At 39.8% G+C, this 20,705-nt stretch overlaps 1 protein-coding gene across 1 annotated transcript; it reads right to left on the bottom strand.

Annotated features, from left to right (window-relative positions):
• Positions 1-2,069: 2,069 nt before the first annotated feature.
• TNFSF4 (TNF superfamily member 4) lies at positions 2,070-20,152 on the bottom strand. Its single transcript, XM_061185699.1, has 3 exons — positions 20,000-20,152; positions 3,973-4,021; positions 2,070-2,419 (listed from the first exon to the last, which is right to left on the bottom strand). Exons 1-3 carry the CDS (start codon positions 20,147-20,149, stop codon positions 2,070-2,072), a joined length of 549 nt encoding a protein of 182 aa, XP_061041682.1. The 5' UTR covers positions 20,150-20,152.
• Between the last annotated feature and the right edge of the window lie 553 nt (positions 20,153-20,705).

Here is a 20,705-nt window from a genome sequence, read left to right as displayed (position 1 = left end):
ATTTTCTTAAATATTATCTATATTCATAAACATTTACTTAGAATAAGTAATACTGAATAACTTTGACTTTGAGAACATAGTCAATAACAAAGAAGTACACACGCGCACACACACACGTTTAAATCCTCTGAGTAGTCAAGATGGGTCTCATAGCATATCTTGCTCAGAACAATTCACGTAGGGGAGTTCCCTGGCAGTCCAGTGGTTAGGACTTGGCACTTTCACTGCCCTGGGCCAGGAACTAAGATCCCGCAAGCCGGCTTGGGGAAGGGGGGGGCCAATTCATGTAAAGCACTTAGCCTAACGCTTGGTCTACAGCAGGCCCTCCATAGATGTTTACCTAGGATTATAACAATTATGTGAGTGCCTGGGCAGCCACTCAGAGTTTGGTTACTCTTACCTTATGCACAGTTTCTTTTATTTAGCTTCTTTTTATTTAGCATTTTGATTTAGCTTCTGCCTATAACAGATTAAAACTGAGTGGTGGGAATATAGTTGGAGACAGACAGGCACTTAATTGGAGATGGAAAATAATTGTATCAAACAGACAAGAAAAAAATCCAAATGTAATTGAGACCATTTAGCGTAGGGCCAAACTGCCTTCCACCTTTCTGGAGACCCTGAAGATATCACTGTAGCACACCACAGTACAACTACTATGATGACCCAGAATCATCCAGAAATATTCTATGATATGTCACACACTCTATTTAAAATTGCAGGGAAACACTTGCTACCATTCTAAAAAGTTTTTATAAAAAAATTCAATTTGTAAAAGTTTTGACACAGAAAACTTACAAATCATCTGGAAATTAAGAAAAATCACATATGTCCACAATGCCATAAGCCAGATACATTAAGTGGGATATTTAAACTAAACATTAGGTGATCTTATTCTCTTGAAAGCCTTGGTATTGGCTGATTATTGGTCCTTCTAGCCTCAACTATCAATGTGAGATCATATGTGATATTATGGTGTTTCTAGACAGAGATCATTATTTTTCATAAGATGTAATAGCGTCTCAATGTCTTTTGACATAAAGTTGCAATTGATCATAGAATTGCTTCATTTTTTTTTTTTTTTGAAACTAACAAGGTGGTCCATGAGTACAAGGTGTGGGGCTGAGTATATAGCATAAGCAGGAGGATGGGCATGTGCTACTTCGCCTCTCTGTGGCAAAGAATGTGATTTCCTTCCCAGACAATTTAAATTCTCACTGACTGTTATCCTGAGAGGTCCAGTTTCACTGCTCTCCTGAGTGATAAAGATAACCCTCACAATAAATTATCTCACTCTCCCAGTTCAGAAAAATCTCTCTCAGTTTTCCTTAAGTCACTGATTAGATTTTTCACAGCATCACATCCCCGAGATGGTTCTTTGAAGGGAAATTTCTATCAGGAACATTTGGAGGCTGGGAAAGCAAAATGGAGAAAAAAGAAAGAAAAAAAAGCACAGAGTATCCCTTAGCCAGCTATCTTCATCAAGTCCTGACAGCTGTTCACAAGTTGATTTTCCTTTTGAACTCCGCCACATGAGAGAGGTATTTAGGCAATATGCAAACTTCAACCAATTTCATCTTGAAGAGGCACCTTTGGCTGCCAGGGGTCAATCCACCACCTTTGGCAGATTCATAAACCCTCTCCTTGGTCTTCTTCATTTTGACAATGCCAGATGTCAAATATCCAGCAAATGGTAGTCAAGTGTCTTTTTCAATAATGAAAGTGTATTACAATAATTTCCTGATCAATAGAAACAACATCCTGAGGAAGAGGCACCTATTTTTCTCACTCTCTTGGAGGTGCCTAACAGGCTTGAGGCAATCCTGAGGGATGAGGGCTAGGTGATTTAGAAGATATAAGGATAAATACATAAAGTTAATTGTTACATAAAATAAAGCTTTAAATATCCCTGAGTGGGGGACGGAGTGATCTTCTGGTCACATCTCAAGTGGCCATATATGAGGGCTGAGCTGGGATGACTCCTCCACTCCCAAGGAAGAATCTGTGTCCTGTCCACCCCCAGTTCGGCATTCATGTTGGTGCTTGGCTTAGATGCAGCCATCAGGTCCTCAGTAGACACAGAATCCACCAGGATTTTGATGAATGAGAATCAATTCCCCACCATTCACCTGAATGTCTTCGCAGGAGGCACTGTGAGTGGTCACATTCAGGTAGACTTTGTCCTTGAAAGCCAGATTGGCCACTGTGACAGAGTCAACAGACGTGACCTTGCTCAGGGAGAAGAGGGGTTCCCGACCCTTCCGGTACTGAAGCCTGAGGCTGAGCTCCTGAGAGAAGTAGCCCTTCAGGGAGATGAGATAAAACCCATCACAGTTGATGATGATTGAGTTGTTTTGCACCTTCATGGTTCCATCCTTGTTTGGGGATGTGATGATGAAACCATTCTCATTTTCACACTCTAAGGAGGGTAGGGTAAAATAAAAAAAAAAAAAAGATTCCTTAGCTCAGCGTTGGGCAACAGTCTTCCAATATGTCTAGAAACACATGAAGAGAAAGAGATAGGGAGAGATTTTGAGAAGAACGAAAGGAAGAAAATACTGTTTTTCTCCATGAGGGTTGGAATCTGCTTTCCCTGTGGAATGGATGAGGCAGAGCTAATACTAGTAGCCAAGAGAGTTACAGATGGGGCTGGGGTTCAAGAGCAGAGAGATTATAGCAACTGGCAGTTATCACAACATACCTGTGGCAGGAAATGGAGCCTCAAGGTTTCCCTGATTTTTCAAAACCAGGAGGGATTGACAATTCGGTGCTTCCTTTCTTGCTCAATGTATAGACTAGGGCAAAGGGTGGTGGAAGTGCCCCTTGCCCGGGTCCTGCACACCCCCTCCACGCAAAGCAATTGCTTTTAACTCTTCTCTATCCTCTCTCCACTTGATCATGAAATGAAAAATTTTCACATGCCCTGGGCACTAGACCTACCAACAGCATGTGTTACTGGCCTTTGCCAACAGTCACTTAAGCTTAGTTATGCTGTGATACTAAGTAAAGCTTAGTAATGTCCATGGGCTCAGATTCTGCTCATTAAGATGCAGGTAGAAGAGCTCAAGAACATAGACCTACTTCTCCCTTCTACCTTTTTATTGCTAGTTTTTCCTGGAAGGTGCCTTGGGAATAGTGGTTGCCACAGGAGAAAGAAAAGGAAGAGTAGGAGGACACAGAATGATGGATTTAGTAGCTTTGTGTGGGGCCATTTCAAGTGCAAATCAAAAAACCAAATTTCTTTTATTTCTACAGTAGCCTTAATATCATCCTGGATGGTCAAGCAACCACATCTCAAACTCCCCACTCTGCCCCATGTCCCTCAGTGATAGGAAAGAATAGGTACTTTACTGAAATGTGTACTGCTGGGCACATTTCAGTAATTCTTGCTTTGTATCAAGTCCATGGGAAATACTTTGAATTGAAAGTAAGGATTACTTATAGAAGGCAAGATATACTTTCCTTTAGCACAGGAGGACTTAACAAATGAATATCCATACAGAAACCACTGGTGGTTGTTCTAGTATTAATCATGGATCCAAATACTGCTCTCCAGGTAAAGTATCACCTTGACTTCAAGTCCCCCAACTCTCATTAAGGTAAAATCCCGTCCTATAAAAGAATTACTGGGGAATGACACGTCTTACAGTCAGACAAACTTGTAAGAAGTAAAGCCTTAGTTTTCTTACCTAAAAAATGAGAATAATTCCTACTCAAAGGGTTCCTGGGAAGATTAAGTGAGGAATATGAAGTAATACAGTGACAAGCACATATTTGGTAACTAATTACTCCCCTTTTCTTCTTTATACACCTTCTTTGTCCCTAATGAAAACAATATGCAGCCTCCAACAATTTCAGGATTTAACGTTTCCCTAAGAAAAGAAAGAGATCTTACGTTCTGGGAGAAATTAAGAGGCTAGAGAGAAGATTCTTTTAAAAATATGAATCAATTAAACTTTTGACAATACTTACTGGTAAACTGTACTCTGATACTTTGGATTGGAGGGTATTGAGATGGCACCTAAAGGAGGAAAAAGTATATATTTTTAAGAAAAAAATGAACAAATGGAATTCATATCCTGTGAAGCAGAAATGCAGTAGCCTGTAAAGGGAATGACTTGACAAGAGATTTGTTTTTTTCTATGTAGATTAGACCCAGCCTTCCTGCCTGCCCCCCTTGCCTTTCTATAACATCTCTTAAGGTAAGTTAGGAGTCTTCTGCTATTTTGTGCAAGCATCTAAGTAAGATCTGTCCTCATTTGCCAAACTCTTCCTTGGTATATTGTTTTGGCTCACTAAGCCCCAATTTCCCATTCTGGATAACAGAGCACTTAACAGTCATCTTCTTAAGAAACCCACTCAGTCATAGAGATCCTTCATGGACAAGGCTGTGACCAATCAATCCTTCATGGCCACAGACTCCCAGAATGCACTGGGAGTGAATTCTGAAAGCTTCCTGACTGCTCGCTTTTTCACTGGAAAACAGGAGTAAGTGTCCTATTTTCAGGGCATACAGGCAATAAAAACTGTTCTAATCCTTCAGAGATGAGTAGATCTGTGTGTAGCATTTTTTAAAGTTGGGTCTTTCCCTACTCTTTTACCATGTGAAAAATCTAACCTGAACCAAGTGAGTACTCAAAAGTAAGAAAGCAGTAAAACAATGAAGAAAGGAAAGCTAATAAATAAAACGTCTGTGGAAATTTGGTGGTTAAAAGAACAAAGAAGTTCAATATGAAGCAAACTCCAAACTATTAATATATTAAGTGAAAAAAGCAAAAGCAAAGGGCAGAATCATGTATAAAGTACATTACCATTTGTGTCAAAAAATAATGATAATGTTTGTGTGGGCACTGAATTTATCTGACAGAATATAATGTTGCCTCTGGGGAAAGGAACCGGAGGCCTGAGGACAGGAGTGGGAGGGACCCTTACTTTCCATGGTTTACTTTTTTATATTTTATAAATTTTGTATTACCTACTACAAAGGAAATAGAGAACAACAACAACAACAACAAAAACCCACCACCACCTGCCAAGGACAAGAGCTCCTCCCACCAGGCTATTTTTGGCAAGATGTCCTGATCAAAGGTGTGGGGAGAAATTTGTTTTCATACTCTGGGGTGTGGAATCCCTGCTTCCCACTTTCCTGGCACACTCACAGCAGCAGTCAAACAGATTCCACTGGGGCCTGCCCACACAGATGAAGAATCCCCTACTTCCCTTGTACATAAAATCATAAGCCTCACCAAGCTTAAACCAACAGGCAGTGTAGGAAGAAGGAGAGCCTTTCTGAGCCCTGCCAGTGCCTGGGCCCCTGGAGCGATATTAGTCAGCGGTGAGCACATGGCGAGGTGTTGACCTGGGAAGACTTTGACAGTCTTCAGCGCTCTCCCCTCTGCGGACTGTTTGTGAGGCTGGATTGGCGTCCTTCATGCTTAAAGCAATGTTCTGGAAGAAGGCCTCTCAAAAGGCATATTACCCGATCACGATCACCGTAATCCCCTGGGTAAATGAATACCCTCCCACTGCTCTCTGGGCAGGTTGGTCCCAGCCTGAATGGCCACCTTGTTAAAGTCAGAAGCAGCCCGCGCAGTCGCGCAAAGAGCACAGGGCTCAGCATGCAGCAACCTGGTCCTAACGCCAGCCAGGCAAGTATGGTGTCATCTTAGGCAAGTTTCATAACTTCTCTAGGCATCAGTTTTCTCATCTTTAAAAATCCCTCAAAGATCACAGACATCCCTTTCAGCACTAACTGTTCATGATTTAAATTTTAAAAGTTGCAACTCTAAGTCAATTTTAATAAAAGAGAAAAATAGGAAGCTTCCTCATCCCAAATTTGCATAAAGTTCTCTGAACTAAAAGCTCTCGTGGTTTGATTATTTGACTGACTTTGCAAAATCTCCAAAAGGTTCCTGCAAATAAAAGAAATTTCCCAGTGTTCTAAAATACTGTGATGACTAAGTAGGGGCAGTAATGACCAAGAGGACATTCTGAGACCAAGATGCTGAGAGGCAGCAAGGAAAGCACACGTGACTTCCTCTTTCAGGTAGATGCAAATGCAACTCCAGATTCAGGCTTCCTTTCCTTCTCCTGAAGGTCACCCAGTATTAGGAATTTGCATATTCTCACAAGTTTCTTCCTAGCATCAACACCACCAAGCGTAGGCAATGTTGTGAAATAAGACAGTGTTTCCTCTTGCTCCACGCCCTTCTACAACTTTTCCCTTCATCTTCCATACCTGATCACCTCATGCTGACTACCCCACTGCCCAGAAATACCCTCACAGTGCCCAATGCAAGACCTTCCATCACCTGGCGGCAACCTCCTTGTCAAGCATCACTGCTACACATATCCTTTCTGTGTCTTATGCCGGAGCCAACCATTTCCTCTAAGCTCTTTGCCCTTGAATAGAGCCTGGTAGGACAAAACAGAGGGCATAGGCTTGGGAGTCAGATTCAGTTCAAATTGTTACTTCTCTAGTTTTGTGAATTTGGAAATGTTGTATACCATTTCTGAGCTTTAGCTTTCATGTCTGTGAAAATAAGGCATAATATTATTATTGGAATGTTCCAGGAGATGACTGTAAAGCTTAAATAAGTTAACATATGTGAAAGTACCGAGGAGTTTGCCTGGCACATGGTAAGCATTTGAAAAATACTTGCTTCCTTTTTTCTCTCCACCAAGAATGGCCCTCCATCTATGTCGACCCATCAAAATATCACCACCTTCAAGGCCTAAATCAAATCCCTGATTTTTGGTCTCCCATAGCAAGTACTTAAAAACCACTCTATTCACATGGATGCTTATAATAGCTTGGTTTATTATTGCTAAAACTTGCCAAGCAAAAGCAATCAAGATATCCTTCAGTAGGCTGAATGGATAAATGAACTGCGATACATCCAGACAATGGAATATCATTCAGTGCTAAAAGGAAATGAGCTTTTCAAGCCATGGAAAGACATGGTGGCACCTTAAATGCATATTACCAAATGAAAGAAGACAATCTGAAAAGACTATATACTGTATGATTCCAATTATGTGACATTCTGAAAAAGGCAAAACTATAGAGACAGTTAAAGATCAGCAGTTGCCAGGGGTGAGGGAGGAGGGAGAGATGAACAGGTGAAGTGCAGAAGATTTTGAGTACTGAAACTATTCTGCATGATACTCTAATGGTGGGTACATGTTATTGTTCATTTGTTAAAATCCATAAAATGTACAATGCCAAGAGTGAACCCTGATGTAAAAAAATTTTTTAAATCACTCTATTGACTTTCATTCTACCACCATGGGATACATGTCTCATCTCCTCTACAAGACTACTTAGCTGTGTGCTCTTGGGAAAATGGCATTACCTTGCTGATTTTTAGTTTCTTCATCTGTAAAATGGAAATAGTAAAATCTATATCTCAGAGGGTTGTTGTGAAGATTGAATGAGATAATGTATCTAAATTTTAAGTACCTGACTTGGAACATTGTAAGGAGTTGATAAATGTCAGCTATTATTCTTGGATACCCATGAGAGATAAGATCCATGTCATGTTCTTAATTTAGTCTATATAACACTATTTTAGCTTTATATATGACTACAGAATGAAGGAATTAATAAAATGAAAAACGAAGTCCAACAAAATTCCTAAAATATCCCTCTGGCTCTCCGTAGCCCAGAGAAACAATACAAAAGAATCCTGGCTTCATAAGAAAGGTTACCAGAAAACAATCAGAAAATATTAATTTTACCCACATGCACAAACATGGTCTTTTTCATATCAAGAAAATCAAAATCCTCATACCTTCTCCAGATACTAAAAGAAAATGGAATATACCAAAGGTCCCAGAGGGCTTTCATGTAAGGACAAGCTATACAATGAGGCTTCTTCAATATGCAAAGTCTGAAGAGCCAGTACCATCCTCAAAGGGGAAGAGAAACTCCTGTAAGTCTACACACCAGAATCAAAGCACAGTCCTGAAGTTTGAATGAGATGGTTTCAGAAGCATGAGTATAAAAGAAGTCATCTTCTAACTGAACATTGTATTTTACAGATGAAGAAACTGAGGCCTACAGAAGTAAAGGGATTCAACTCCTGTCCTCCAATCCAGTACAACTTTCATTATACCAAAACACAGTTTTCTTTCTCCCCATGCAAATTTAAAGTGTGGAGAAATTTCTTTGAAGACTTTAGTAATATTCCATTCCTTGTGTCCACTTCGGTGCCAAGTTGGAGGAAAGAAGAAGTTGCCACACACACAGCAGATGGGCAGGATGGTGGTCTCATGATGACCTCATCATAAAAGTGCATAGGGAGAGCCAAAAGTTCCGGCTTCCCTCCTGGGTTTGAGGGCTGTCATAAGTAGAACCAAGAAAACAGAGTACTCAGTAGGCAGCTGATATATGGGCTATTTGACCAACTGAATAATGCACATGTCCTGTCTAGGAGCAGCTGATGATGCGACAAAAGGTCAGCTGTCCCACTGTTCTCAAACTCTAATGTACATTTGAATCCCCTGGAAAATTTGTAAAAATCTGTAGATGGCCAGTCTATTCATAAAGATTCTGATTCAAAAGGTCTAGGTGGACTCAGTAAGCTGCATTTTTACAAGCACCCAAGGTTCAGGATTTGAGAATTACTACACTCAACTGTGAACTCCTGAAGGCCCAAATCCAGAAAATGTATATTCGACCATATGCCCTTGGCAAAAAGCATGCCTGTCCCAAAGCTGGTGCTCAAAGGATGTTTGCTCTACTGTAAGCACTATTCAATAGTTGATTGAATAGTTATATGATTGCCATGTTATTGCTGATTTGAAACAGCATCAACAATTACTGAGTACCTGCTATACGGCAGGCATTACATTCAACTCTAAGAACACAGAGGGAAAGAAGACACAATCTTTATTTTTGACAAACTTGTATGTCAACTGGGGAAACAGCTCCTCTACAAAAAAACCTTTGGTAAGCATCAACAGGCAATGTATGCCACAAGGTTCCAGAGAACAGAAAAATCATTGCAGGCTTTGGCCACTCAAGTAGGAAAGACATGGTCTTAGGCCTTGAAAGCGAAAGAGGACCCAGATAATCCAAAGGCATTATATGGAAGAAAGGTCTAGAAATGAGACCATTCTTGGTATATTCAAGAAAAACAATAAAAACTTATTGAGAACTTACAACACGCCATGCACTGCATTACTCTTTCTCAATTTCATTACCTTTTTTGCTATTCAAAATAACACTGTTAAGTAGAAATAGTAATTACCCATGTTTTACAGATAGAAAAATGAGAATCAGTGCTGTTAAGAACTTGCTCAGGAAGAAACAAGCATTAACTTGAGTTTGATTGAACCCCAAGTTCATGGTAACATCCTTTCTCTTTATCCTACTCTATTTTAGAGTAAAAAACCCCTATGAAAGCATTTGTCTGAGGGTTCAAAATTAATTTGAATTATTTTAATTGTCAATACTGAATAAGATTAAAACATTAGGTTTTAGATAGTTGTCAAAATATTCAGATATATCTCAAAATATCTAGACATTCTCCAGGAAAGAGCTCCTCAGTCAATCCTACAAGGTTGTTTGTGTAGTACAGATTGGCAAAGCCATTAGCTGGGCTCTGATTAGATGCAAATGTCCTGATAAGGGGCAGCAGGACAAGTACAAAGTAGGCAGCAAGCAGGCAATGCAAAGAAGAGTCAGAATTATGTCCTTTCCTGGCCTCTCTCAGCACCTGGAGTGCTGAACTGTCTGAGAACACAGATGGAAAATGTCTGATATCTAGCATTTACCCAGCAGCCTGTACCATGTTCCCAAAAAGGTGATGCTTGCTTCATGAGCTCATCTTTGGAATGTGTGAGTTTCTAGTTCTGACTCACTGGGATGTGGCATGAGGCTGCCAACCTTATACTCATGTGGCATTTGTCCTGGAGGGGGATGTATCTGTGGCAGGAGGGAATGATACTCATCAAATATGAAACCAGGAAGTGGGCTCTGCATTCACTATGTGGGCCTTGCCCTTCCTCACTTGATATCAGTCAAGATCCTAGGTGGGAGTGGGATGGGATGTGAGTCAGTGGAGGCTGGCGAGGAAACAGATCTGTGATGGGGACTCTGTGGTTCACCCTGCAACCTCCACTGGGATGTGAATGTCTCCTCCCCCAACACTGGGCTTCATGTCAATCAGAGGAGACCTGAGGTCATGAAAGCACAGCCTCGCAAGCTCTCAGGGTGTGTCTCAACAAGCCTCTGAAGAGGAAGATGGAATTTTCTATATTTACCCATTACAGTGGGCTGGGAAGGTAGACTCTCACCCTGGTGGACTTAGTGTGTACTCAGCGGAAACTCCCTTACAAAGGGAAGGGCCCACACTTCGGATCAGGGAAGTTCAGAACCCCACTCAGAGAAAGGAATAGGAAGAATGGGCAAAAACTGATTCTTTGGCTAAAGAGTCTTCCATAATCAGAAAACTTTATCCCCAAAGTTACACTTCTTAGAGATAAAGATGTGTGACTTTGAAAATCTTGATGAATAAAGAGTCTACTGAGATTTAATGAATACAAAGAAAAGCCATTTTAACTGTCATTCAAGACTCTCTCTTTCTCCATCCCCACCCTTCACCATGGCTGCCAGCACCTTTTTGCTGTAATCTCTCTCTTAACTTTTACTCTCCTCTCTACTACACAGGCCCTGTGATATCCTAATATAGCCTCCTTTCTCTAACCACTTCCACTTTTCTTGTCAAATTTACTCAGTAATGGCAAGTCTCTACTAACTGACCCTCTCCCCTCTATCTCAGAGAACAGGAACTGTGGTTTCACTGTCTCAAATGCTTAGCAAATTAGCAGATTCCTAAGAGGAATATCAGGTATTCAGGTAAACAACCAAATGAACCAAAAGCATCCATGTGACATGAACACACCTTCAAAATTTTGTGATTTGCAAAATTTTGCAACCAATTCTTTATATCCTCAGGGGGAAGATTTTCTTACATCTGGGTTCCCCTTTCCACATTTACTGGGGAAATCCTTAAAGTACACTGACAAAGGGGTCTGCCAAAACATTTCTAAGAACTCCTTTCCTGTCAGACAGAGAAAGACAAATACTGTATGATATCAGTTATATGTGGAATCTAAAAAATACAACAAACTGGTGACTATGACAAAAAAGAAACAGACTCACAGATTCAGAGAACAATCTACTGGTTACCAGTGGGGGAGAGGGAAGGCGGGATTGAAAGGTACAAACTACTATGTATAAAATAAGGATATATTGTACAATACAGGGAATATAGCCAACATTTTATAATAACTATAAATGGAATATAGTCTTTAAAAATTGTGTATCACTATGTTGTACACTTGAAACTTATATAATCTTGTACATTATATTACTTGTATAATCTTGTAATCAATTTAAAAAAATTAAATTGAAAAAAGAAATAACTCCTTTCCCCACCTTGGTGATCTCCAGCAAAACACCCTAGTCTCCAAGCAAATGGAAGGGTTGGTTTACAAGGTACCCACTGCATTATCATAAATCTTACAATACCTTAAACATAATAGCATTTACAAATAAACCTTTGCTGAGCTAAGGTGGAACTTAGCCCTTTAGACTATGCCCTGACCTTGGCTAGTGGTTGCATAATCACATAATATCTGACACTGGCTTGAGCCAACACCATATGTGATTGCTCAAGGTTTTTTACATTGCCCCATTCATCCTTAAGTACAAAGGGGGTAGCAGAATTATTACAATCAATATCTTTCTACTTGAAGTCACTCATTCCCCATCTCATTTGCTATATAAAAAAGGATGCACTATTGCCTTGGAAAGGCAACCTAGTAGAATGGACAAGGCATTGGGCTGGGAATAGGAACACGTAGGTCTGGTCTTAGGCCAGAACAAGTCCTTTCCCTTTCTCAGTTTCTAATATCCTTATTTTTATGTCCATCCTCAGTTAAGATGGTGGAATAAGCACTGTGGAATGAGGACTAAGGGCTTTTCCATACCAGAGATTAGGCAAACCACAGCATTCAAAAGAGAAATCCCAAATTATTGGTAGATAAGAAGACCTTTTGAATAGAAGACCTTTTCAACACAATAAACCCCTCAGCTGTAACAAAAGCAACAGTTTTTTCCCCCAAGTGGCTCCCTATGATGGTTAATAAACAATCAAGAATATCTTTTGTGTTGTTTATGCAATGAAGCTCTTAGCCTCATTTGCATGAGGCTAAATAATCCTCAACCTATATTCTGGTGTGAACTAAGATTGGTGACTGGTAAAAATTATCACCAAACAGCAGTGGAATGATGATGGTGGTGGTAACAATAATGACAATGACATTTTAAACTAAAGCCTTCCTGTTAAATAATGGAAGAGAAACGAAGCACCTAATGCAAAAATTAAAGTATGCTGACTTTATAATCCCAATTGAGAAACTAGATATTGAAGCTAGGTAGACAGCCCTCTGTAAAACTTCTTACTGAAGAGCTGTACCCTACTTGGTTATCCAGTGCTTATCATACACTATGTTATTGCTTGACCATCTTCTTTCTCCACTAGACTGCAAACTCTAAGAGGGCAAGGAAGACCAAGTCTTGCTTACCATTGTTTCCTCAATGTCTGACAGGTAACTTATTTTCCATAGATCTTGTTAAATAAGTGAATTAATAAGTGGTTGGTAGTGAGTTGAATAGTGTCCCTCCAAATTTATGTCCACCTAGAATCTCAGTATGTGACTTGATTAGGAAATAGGGTTTTTGCAGATGTAATTAGTTAACATGAGGTTAACTAGATTAGGGTGGGTCCTAAGTCTAATATGACTGGTGTCCTTAAAAGAAGAGGAGAGGACACAGAGATTCGCACAGGGAAGATGGTCATGTGAACTTGGAGGCAGAGCTTGGGGTGATGCAACTACAAGCCAAGGAACACTAAGCATTGCTGGGAGTCACCAGAAGCTAGAAAGAGGCAAAGAAGGATCCTGAAGGATCCTTCCCTAGAGCCTTCAGAGGGAGCATGGCCCTGCTGACACTTTGATTTTGAATGTCTATCCTCCAAAACTGTGAAAGATTAAATTTCTTTTAAGGTACCCAATTTGTGGTACCTTAAAAGGCAGCCCTAGGAAACTAATACACGGTTGAAAAGATATTTGCATATAGTGTAAAATCACACTTACAACATTAAAATAATTTTTTGAATCAGTCTGATAGAACTAGAAAGGTCCAGGGAGATTATATAGTCTAATCTCCTTATTGTTTTTTAAAAAAAGTACAGCTCGGAGTGAATAAATAACTGAGCTAGTGCCCAAATCCAAGTTCCCTTTCTCTTCTACGAATATATCACACATGGCAATGATTTGTTTCATCAAAATAACCTATGTTGTATTATGCGCTCGTTGAAGCTTCATTTGTTGTGTTATCTACATTTGTGGAAGTAGATTTAGATCCCTTTTTTAAAAGAATCTTGCTTCCCTTTATGCCAGGTTATAAATCTTTCCCCCAATTTTTCTTCAAAAGCAATTAATGTCAGAAAAGGAAACAAATTTTAAAACAGCCAGCCGAAATTCTTACGGCTTAGAGCCATGGCGTCTTGGCCAAGTAACGGAAACAAACAGGACTAGAATTTAAACCTGGTCCTAATTTATAACCAGACCTTCCTATATTAACCTAGACAAGTCTCTATGCCTCAAACTTCCTCATTGTAAACTGCACACAAATATCTGTCTATCTTCCTCTGAGGTCATAGTGAAGAAGTGAGAACAAAAGTAGGGAAAAGATCACAAAACCAGAGATGGTTATTGCAAGTAGCACCAGGAGTGATGCCCCTCAACCTCCTGCAAAAAAGAGCTTTGAGTTCCCAGTCTTCATCAAACCACATACAGGGCCAGATTAAGATCTCTATGGGCCTTGGAACTTAAAAACGTTAAGCACCCAACACACAGGTAACTCAAAATATATTTTACATTACTGAGCAGTAAAACATGTGTTTTACAACTTCTTTTATAACCCAGCAAAGTTTTTATAATTTCCCTTGATGACTATTTTGATGCTTGTTTATAATTTTTTGTAATGGTAGTTGTCATTTTCATCCTGATCTCTGCTTGACTGTTTCACTGGTTCTCTAGGGTTGTGCTGTGGCGACCTACAGGGCAGCCCAGCCTGAGGGTACATCATTTACACTCACTGGACACCCCCGCAGCTCCCCACCTATATAACATCTTGGGAGTGACGCTTTCTAACCATAAGCCCTTATTCAATTAGTATTGGAAGAATTAAAGTTTGGGTCTATTTGCCCATCTTTCTGTCCAAGTATGTTCTTAAATAGCATTTTCAATGTTATCAAAGCTAGACAAATTTATACAAATTAGTAGTAACACATCAAACTTGCACTTCAGAATGAAAGGTTTGCTGAAAAGAAAATAATGCATAATTATGCCCATCTTAGCTCCAACATTTCTAATATTTTGAACCAGACCACTCTTCTAAATATAATTTTCTGCCCTATTTGGCAACCAAGTCACTGGAGAATTGGATGAACTACATCAACGTAAAGGGAGATGGAATCAGCCTGGGCCATGTGTTCTAAGTGTGCCATTTTAGATCTCTGAACCACTTTCAGACACTAACTTGATAACATTTTATACCCTCATAAATTCTCCCCTTCATTTTTCCTTTGTTCACTAATACAGCCATGAGGTCTTAATTAGACATCTATATTCAAAAATGCTAGAATTATACCAAGGGGGTTTTCTTAGCCTTAAAAATTACAGTAGGAAAGTCAAAGTCCATGAAGTTAAGGTTAACTTTACCTATAATATGCTTTCTGAGATTTGAGTTTTGGAGTGTTTGTGTGTGTGTGTGTGCGCTATAAGGCAAACATTTTAGTGGTGGTATGCTTATGGAAGCATGTTCATGAATAATAATAATGATCTCAACATTTACAAAGCTCTGTAACACATTTGTTCCTCACAATAACCAAATTCCAATTTTTGGAAATGATTAAATTGACACTCGGAATTTGGGGGACTTTACCCAAAGTCACGAAGCTAAAAGACTGGACTGAACCAGAATATTCTAGTTCCTGGTCCAGTGTTCTCTCTCCTACACCTCAATGACTCCCCTAAAATTTTGAGAAGATATGTTGTATTTTTGTATGAGGAAGTGTTTTAATGCCTTCATTTGGCTACAAACAAAATGCACAAGCCATAGGATGCTGGGGAATCCAATTTCATCCTAACACTACCACATATGCCATATATTTTATCTGTGACTGTGAGAAATAACCCTTCTACTTTGTTATTCAGTTGTATCTTTTCACTCCCTAAATAGGAATAACAACATTGTACATGGCTCCTCCAACCTAAGTGATTCCAGAAGATTAATGTTCATGGGCCATGAATGGAGAATCCCTGAAGTGGGTGGGAAGCTGTGGGTTCTCTGAAAGTGAAGGGCACAGAAGTAATTTCCATTAAAAGAAATAGAATTGGAAGGGCATGGTGGTCAGCCCCTAGGCAAGGCTAGGTCTACTCAGGGCTAGTAGCTAGGAAGTGAGGTCAGAGAAAAAGAATAGGGCGGTTATACTCCAAGGTCTATACCAAGAGCCCTTCTGCTTGCTTCCCATCTCTCCTTTGAGTGTGTATATTTGTTTCTATTCATGTGTACATACGTGACATTTTCCAGCATGATTCCTGTCCAAGCTATTCTGTCCTATTTTGAGTACTTGGGTCATATCTAAATTTTTCTTGTAGAAAATATCATCACTGTGTAAATAGTGAACAATATTAGGCCCTCTTGATATTGTTCATCCTCTTACACATGGATGAGCGCTTGGCTTCCTGAGAAAAGTGTTCTTAACTCCTCAGGAAATAAGAGTGGGTTCTCTTTAAAAGATATCCAAGAACTGTTAGTTTTACTGTGGTGCCCCCTAGTGCTATGTGAGATAAGACTCACTTTCTGTATTTGTCAATATGTAGACCACATAAGAGAAGCGAAATTTGGAGAAGCGACAATTTGGGTAATTTTTCCTGTATTTTCTTTTGCATAGAATGGAATGAAGTGTGTTCCGTTAGCATGAGTCACAAGACCCTTTGTGTCCTGCCCCCACCTATATTTTCAGCTTCATCTTCCTCCACTTTCCCCAATGAACTCTCAACTCCAACCATTCTGAACAACTTGCTCTTTTACCTAGAAAGCCTTCTGCCCCTACCTACCCACCATCATCCTTCTTGTCTATTTAAAGAATTTCCACCCTTCTTCTAATATCAGTGAAGCTTTACCTCCTCCTCTGGCTTTTACCCTCCCTGAGTTTCTGTTTTCCTATCCGTAAGTGGACTATGTCTAATGTCTGCTCAAAAATCCAACAATTCTATACATTTGCAGTAGTACCTCCTTTAAGAGCCTCAAAATACTTAGTGACAAATCAGTTCAATACTTCAGATGTTTCTTTTTAGCTCCCATAAAATTTCTTATAAAATACAAATTCAATTACACTGAAAATTATTTCCATGTCTATCATAAAAAATTTCTTTAAAAACTTGTTAAATTACATGGGGACACATTTAATTTGAGCTAATCTGAGACAAGATTTTTAATCAAAAATGCCTCTTTTTCTTCCTAAAGGATACAAAGTCCAAGTTATAGTCTGAAACTTCATCAAGAAACTGAATTCTAATTCTGGCCATCACTGGTACAGAATTGGTCAGCTCTCTTTCCAAATGCCTCCACTTCTGTCTTTCCCAGGAGTAAAAGTGATAAGAATGTAAACTTTTAACTGTGGGTGGGATGTGCTGAAGAATTATCACCAAAAGCACATCTTTAAAGTACTCTGATAAAGATGATACAAATCTTAGAAGATCCCAGCTTCAATAGCTCTGAGACACATGGGTACAATTTGCAAAAGCTTCTCACCTTATAGATCAGCTTTTTTCTGCCATTGTTCCCAGGTGAAGTTACAGGGAAGCCTGGAAGCCTGATACTTTAAACGGCAGTCCCAATAAACATCCAAATAGCATGTATTGATTTTTGTGACTCAATTTTACAACTTGTATCATGGATATTCTTCTACAGCATCCACTTCTTTCCCTTTTCTAAATAAGGTATTTTGCTAATCCAGAATAAGTTACTTAGATAGGTACATGGTATATAAATAAATACAGATTACAAATATATGTGCCAATTTGATTTCCCTCAGTCCCTTATTAAGAACCAGGGTATCCAGAAGCTTAGACACAAAAATCTGTTTACTTAAATTGGTATTTCTCAGATCCTCATACCCATTTTATGACTATATATATATAAACTACATACCCACAGGATATTGATCTGGAAGAGACATTTCTTCATCATTTGATCCAACTGCCTCATGTTTCAGATGAGAAAATCAGGACCCAAAGAGGGAAGTGTATTATATAAGGAGTGGGTAAGGTCCATCTTTTTTTCTGACATTCAAAAACAAAAACTTCTGCTTTTCACATAATAAAACTTAACCAAGTGGTGAGAAAACAACGGTTACTAAATAAACTTGATTGAAGGGAAGGTTGACTGCCAAATGGAGTTTAACAGTTTCATATGTATTTTTTTACAGAGTCATCCATATAGGAAGATTTTTTATGAAGTTAAAAATTAAATCTAAGAAATAAGAAAAAAAAATCATGATTATTCTCCAAATATCTTTCTCCTACAATGAAAGTGATCCAATTTAACTACGCAAATGATGAGCATTTCAGCTTTATTTCACCCCCTATACATATCACTCTAATATTATGTCTTATAAAAGTAGAGATTTGATTGGCATCACCACCTACCCCATCCTTCAACCAAAATTCCCAACAATCTTACCTATGAATTTAGAAAAGCTATCAGTCTATGTCCCTTCTTCAGCAGTTACTTTACACCCTTCTCTCTCAATCAATCTCTCTCTCTCTCTCTCACACACACATACACACACACACACACACACACACACTGCTGCCACCATGACTGATCAAGTTCTGGGGAGAACACACACGACTGTCCTTCCCCTTAACAAAGCTTATGAGATTAAATTTAAGGACACAACGTGCTGCCCTGGGTCTTATTAACAGTATAAGAAATTATGTTAGCTAAAACAGTCTAGCTAGAAGTAAGAAAAAAAGTTAAAGTTAATGTCAAGTTAAGAATTTCAAATATCTGTGCCCCAAAAAGTTCTGTATCCAGAGTATACAAGAACACGTTTGTTGAGCAAACAGCTCTAATGTACCTCCTCTATCTTTGTTTCCATTTCTGGACCAGGACCAGAGAAAGCTAATTCTCTCCCAAAGATCAGCTCCATGAATTCTAGTAACCTGGAAGCCAGCACTCAGCTTCCCTTCCAGGCTCTAGCTCAGAACTGCTGGGTGACTTGCCAGAAAGGACCCCTCTCCTCTGCATCCCTTGGGTACTGATAGTTCAGGGCGGCCCCCGCCACCAGCTGGCTACACATCTGTATCTGTTTCGCCTTTTGCTCTCTCCTGCTCAGAGCCCTAGTGCAATTAATTGTTGAGCCTTGTCTGGGGCCATATGTTCTATCTTTTTATCATCCCACAGTGTAAGGAAATATGTAACGCTGTGGTTGTTTGAAAAAGCACTCTCAGGGCTCCCAGACCTGGTGAATAAACTCAGCTGTTCTATTTTGGGTTACTCTTTGTTTTCTTCTCGGAAGAGCCTAATTCCGGTCTCTGTCTTGGGCATCCTGCCATGGACACTTTGCTCCTCCCCCCACACCCTCTCCCCAGATCGCCTACTCTAATTTCGCCCAAAGCGTTCTGTGAAGAGAAGGAAACGTGTGGCATGATGAGGACAGGATGGGTGTGCTGCGATGCTTGCTGGTCTGCAGGCTTGAGTATGACACCAGCTCCACTTCGGGAATTTGGGGACACGAGCACTCTATAGTACAGTGATCACAACCACACTCCCACTAGCCTGTAGGCACTGAAAACCCCTATTTCCTGTAGGCGAAGACAAGCCCAGGCATCGTCTAGGACTCTGCTCACCTTATCCTGATCTAATTTGAGGTACCCAGTCTCTGACCTGGCCATCAGAAATAAAAGTTCCTATTGTCTAACCTTTACCAGGGAGAGACTTTTCTAACACAGAGCATCCACCAGGGAAACAAGAACTATCAGACTAGCCCCAACAAGGGAACATGGGGACACTATTCATTTCTTTTCTTTTCAGTGGAATCTCCTGCAGTCAAGAACATCCTTAAAGGGCTAATAATGTTTGTAGATATGAATAAGTAAATAAGAAAAAATAATGTAAAAGGGACCATAATAAGGAGAAGGAAAAATGGAAAGAATATCTTAAGTGGGGGAAATACTAAAATGATGATTTTCCACTACATAATGTATTGGACAAAGTGATGTCTATAAGTTGTGATTGGTAGAAAAAGACTGTGAGAAACAATACCTGATCAAGTTACTGGGGTAAACGTTTGGCCATGCACACATACGGGCGTGAACACATATATCTCTGCCCTTAAAATACATAGGCTAGCTATTTAAAAGAACTTAATACTGATACATTTAGCATTCTTCAAAAAGCATATTACCTTGAGAGTCTATGGGGTTTATGAATACGATAGGAAAGTATAATAATGTAAAGAGACTTTCTTATTTCCTTTTTACATTAATTCCCTGATCAGATGCTTACTAGCAGAATAGGTAAACCAAGTAGGTATATCAGTGACTCAAAGCTTCTAAGTGACAGCTCATAAAGGAATACCAGGATGCTTGCATTGCAAAGAAAAAGAATAATCCAGAAGCAGTGCCCCTGCCCTATCTCCACTGTGCCCCACCACTGCCACTGATGAAAAAAAGGAAGGAAAAGAGAGACAAAAGGGTGTTTGACCACACTTTACGATCGCTGAGCGGAAAAGGGAAAAAAAAAACAAAACAATTTTGGTGTCAGATTATTTCCAAGTGACCATTTGCAGCTGTTGGAGCTGCCATCAGCCAGAGCTGGAGGAAAGGACATGCCAGTGGTGCATCTTACCTGAGCAGAGAAGTGCAGACAGATGTAGGTGAGACACAGGAGCAGCCCCAGTCCCTGAATTAGGGAGGACACCAGCAATAGCTTGTTCCTCAAGAATCTCCGTCCTGGTGCGTTTCCAACATGCTCATCCAGGGGTTGGACCCCTTCCATCTTCACAATCTGGATGCAGGGAAGATGAAAACTGTGACAGAAGGGAACCTGAGGGAGGACTGACCTCTTCCCCGCAAAGAAGGAGATGAAGCCAAAACAAGGTGTATCAATCAGAAAACACACAAAGGTCCCAGGACCAGAGACAAGAGGCGATTGAAAGAGCAGAGCGGACTCTCAGTTTTAATGCTGCAGCTTTTGCAGGCAGGCGGGGGAACTTCTTTGTGACTAATCTGAATTTCCCCTTTACTTTCTTTCTTTTTTTTTCTCTGGGCTAACAGGGAGTTGTTTTTGTGGCATTCCAGTTCTGATTTGAGTGACTGTGAAATGACAGTCATAAAAGTGTGCTATTTTCTTAATTTCTCATTGCACCAGTAACCAAATTGTGGGTCACTTGATAAAGATAAAAATCATCATCCGTTGATGTAGGAGCTCAACTATCCCTTCTCTGAGGTGTCTTAAATCATAGAAGAGATTTAGGAAAATGCTAACCTTAAGTTCTTGTCTGCACTTTATTGGGTAACTAAGCACTGAACCCATTCAACAGATTCAGGGAAAA

This window comes from Eubalaena glacialis, chromosome 3, assembly GCF_028564815.1.
Source record: "Eubalaena glacialis isolate mEubGla1 chromosome 3, mEubGla1.1.hap2.+ XY, whole genome shotgun sequence".
Taxonomy (NCBI): Eukaryota; Metazoa; Chordata; class Mammalia; order Artiodactyla; family Balaenidae; genus Eubalaena; species Eubalaena glacialis.
Note: the sequence above shows the minus strand (reverse complement) of the source record. Positions and strands in the feature narration are given on the sequence as shown.

What these genes read in the sequence shown, in the direction of transcription:
- TNFSF4 (XM_061185699.1), bottom strand. Translation starts at nt 20,149, where the DNA reads ATGGAAGGGGTCCAACCCCTGGATGAGCATGTTGGAAACGCACCAGGA. An exon ending in GTCTGCACTTCTCTGCTCAG is followed by an intron (nt 4,022 to 19,999) that starts GTAAGATGCACC and finishes TTCCTCCTTTAG; the next exon opens with GTGCCATCTCAATACCCTCC. An exon ending in TATCAGAGTACAGTTTACCA is followed by an intron (nt 2,420 to 3,972) that starts GTAAGTATTGTC and finishes TACCCTCCTTAG; the next exon opens with AGTGTGAAAATGAGAATGGT.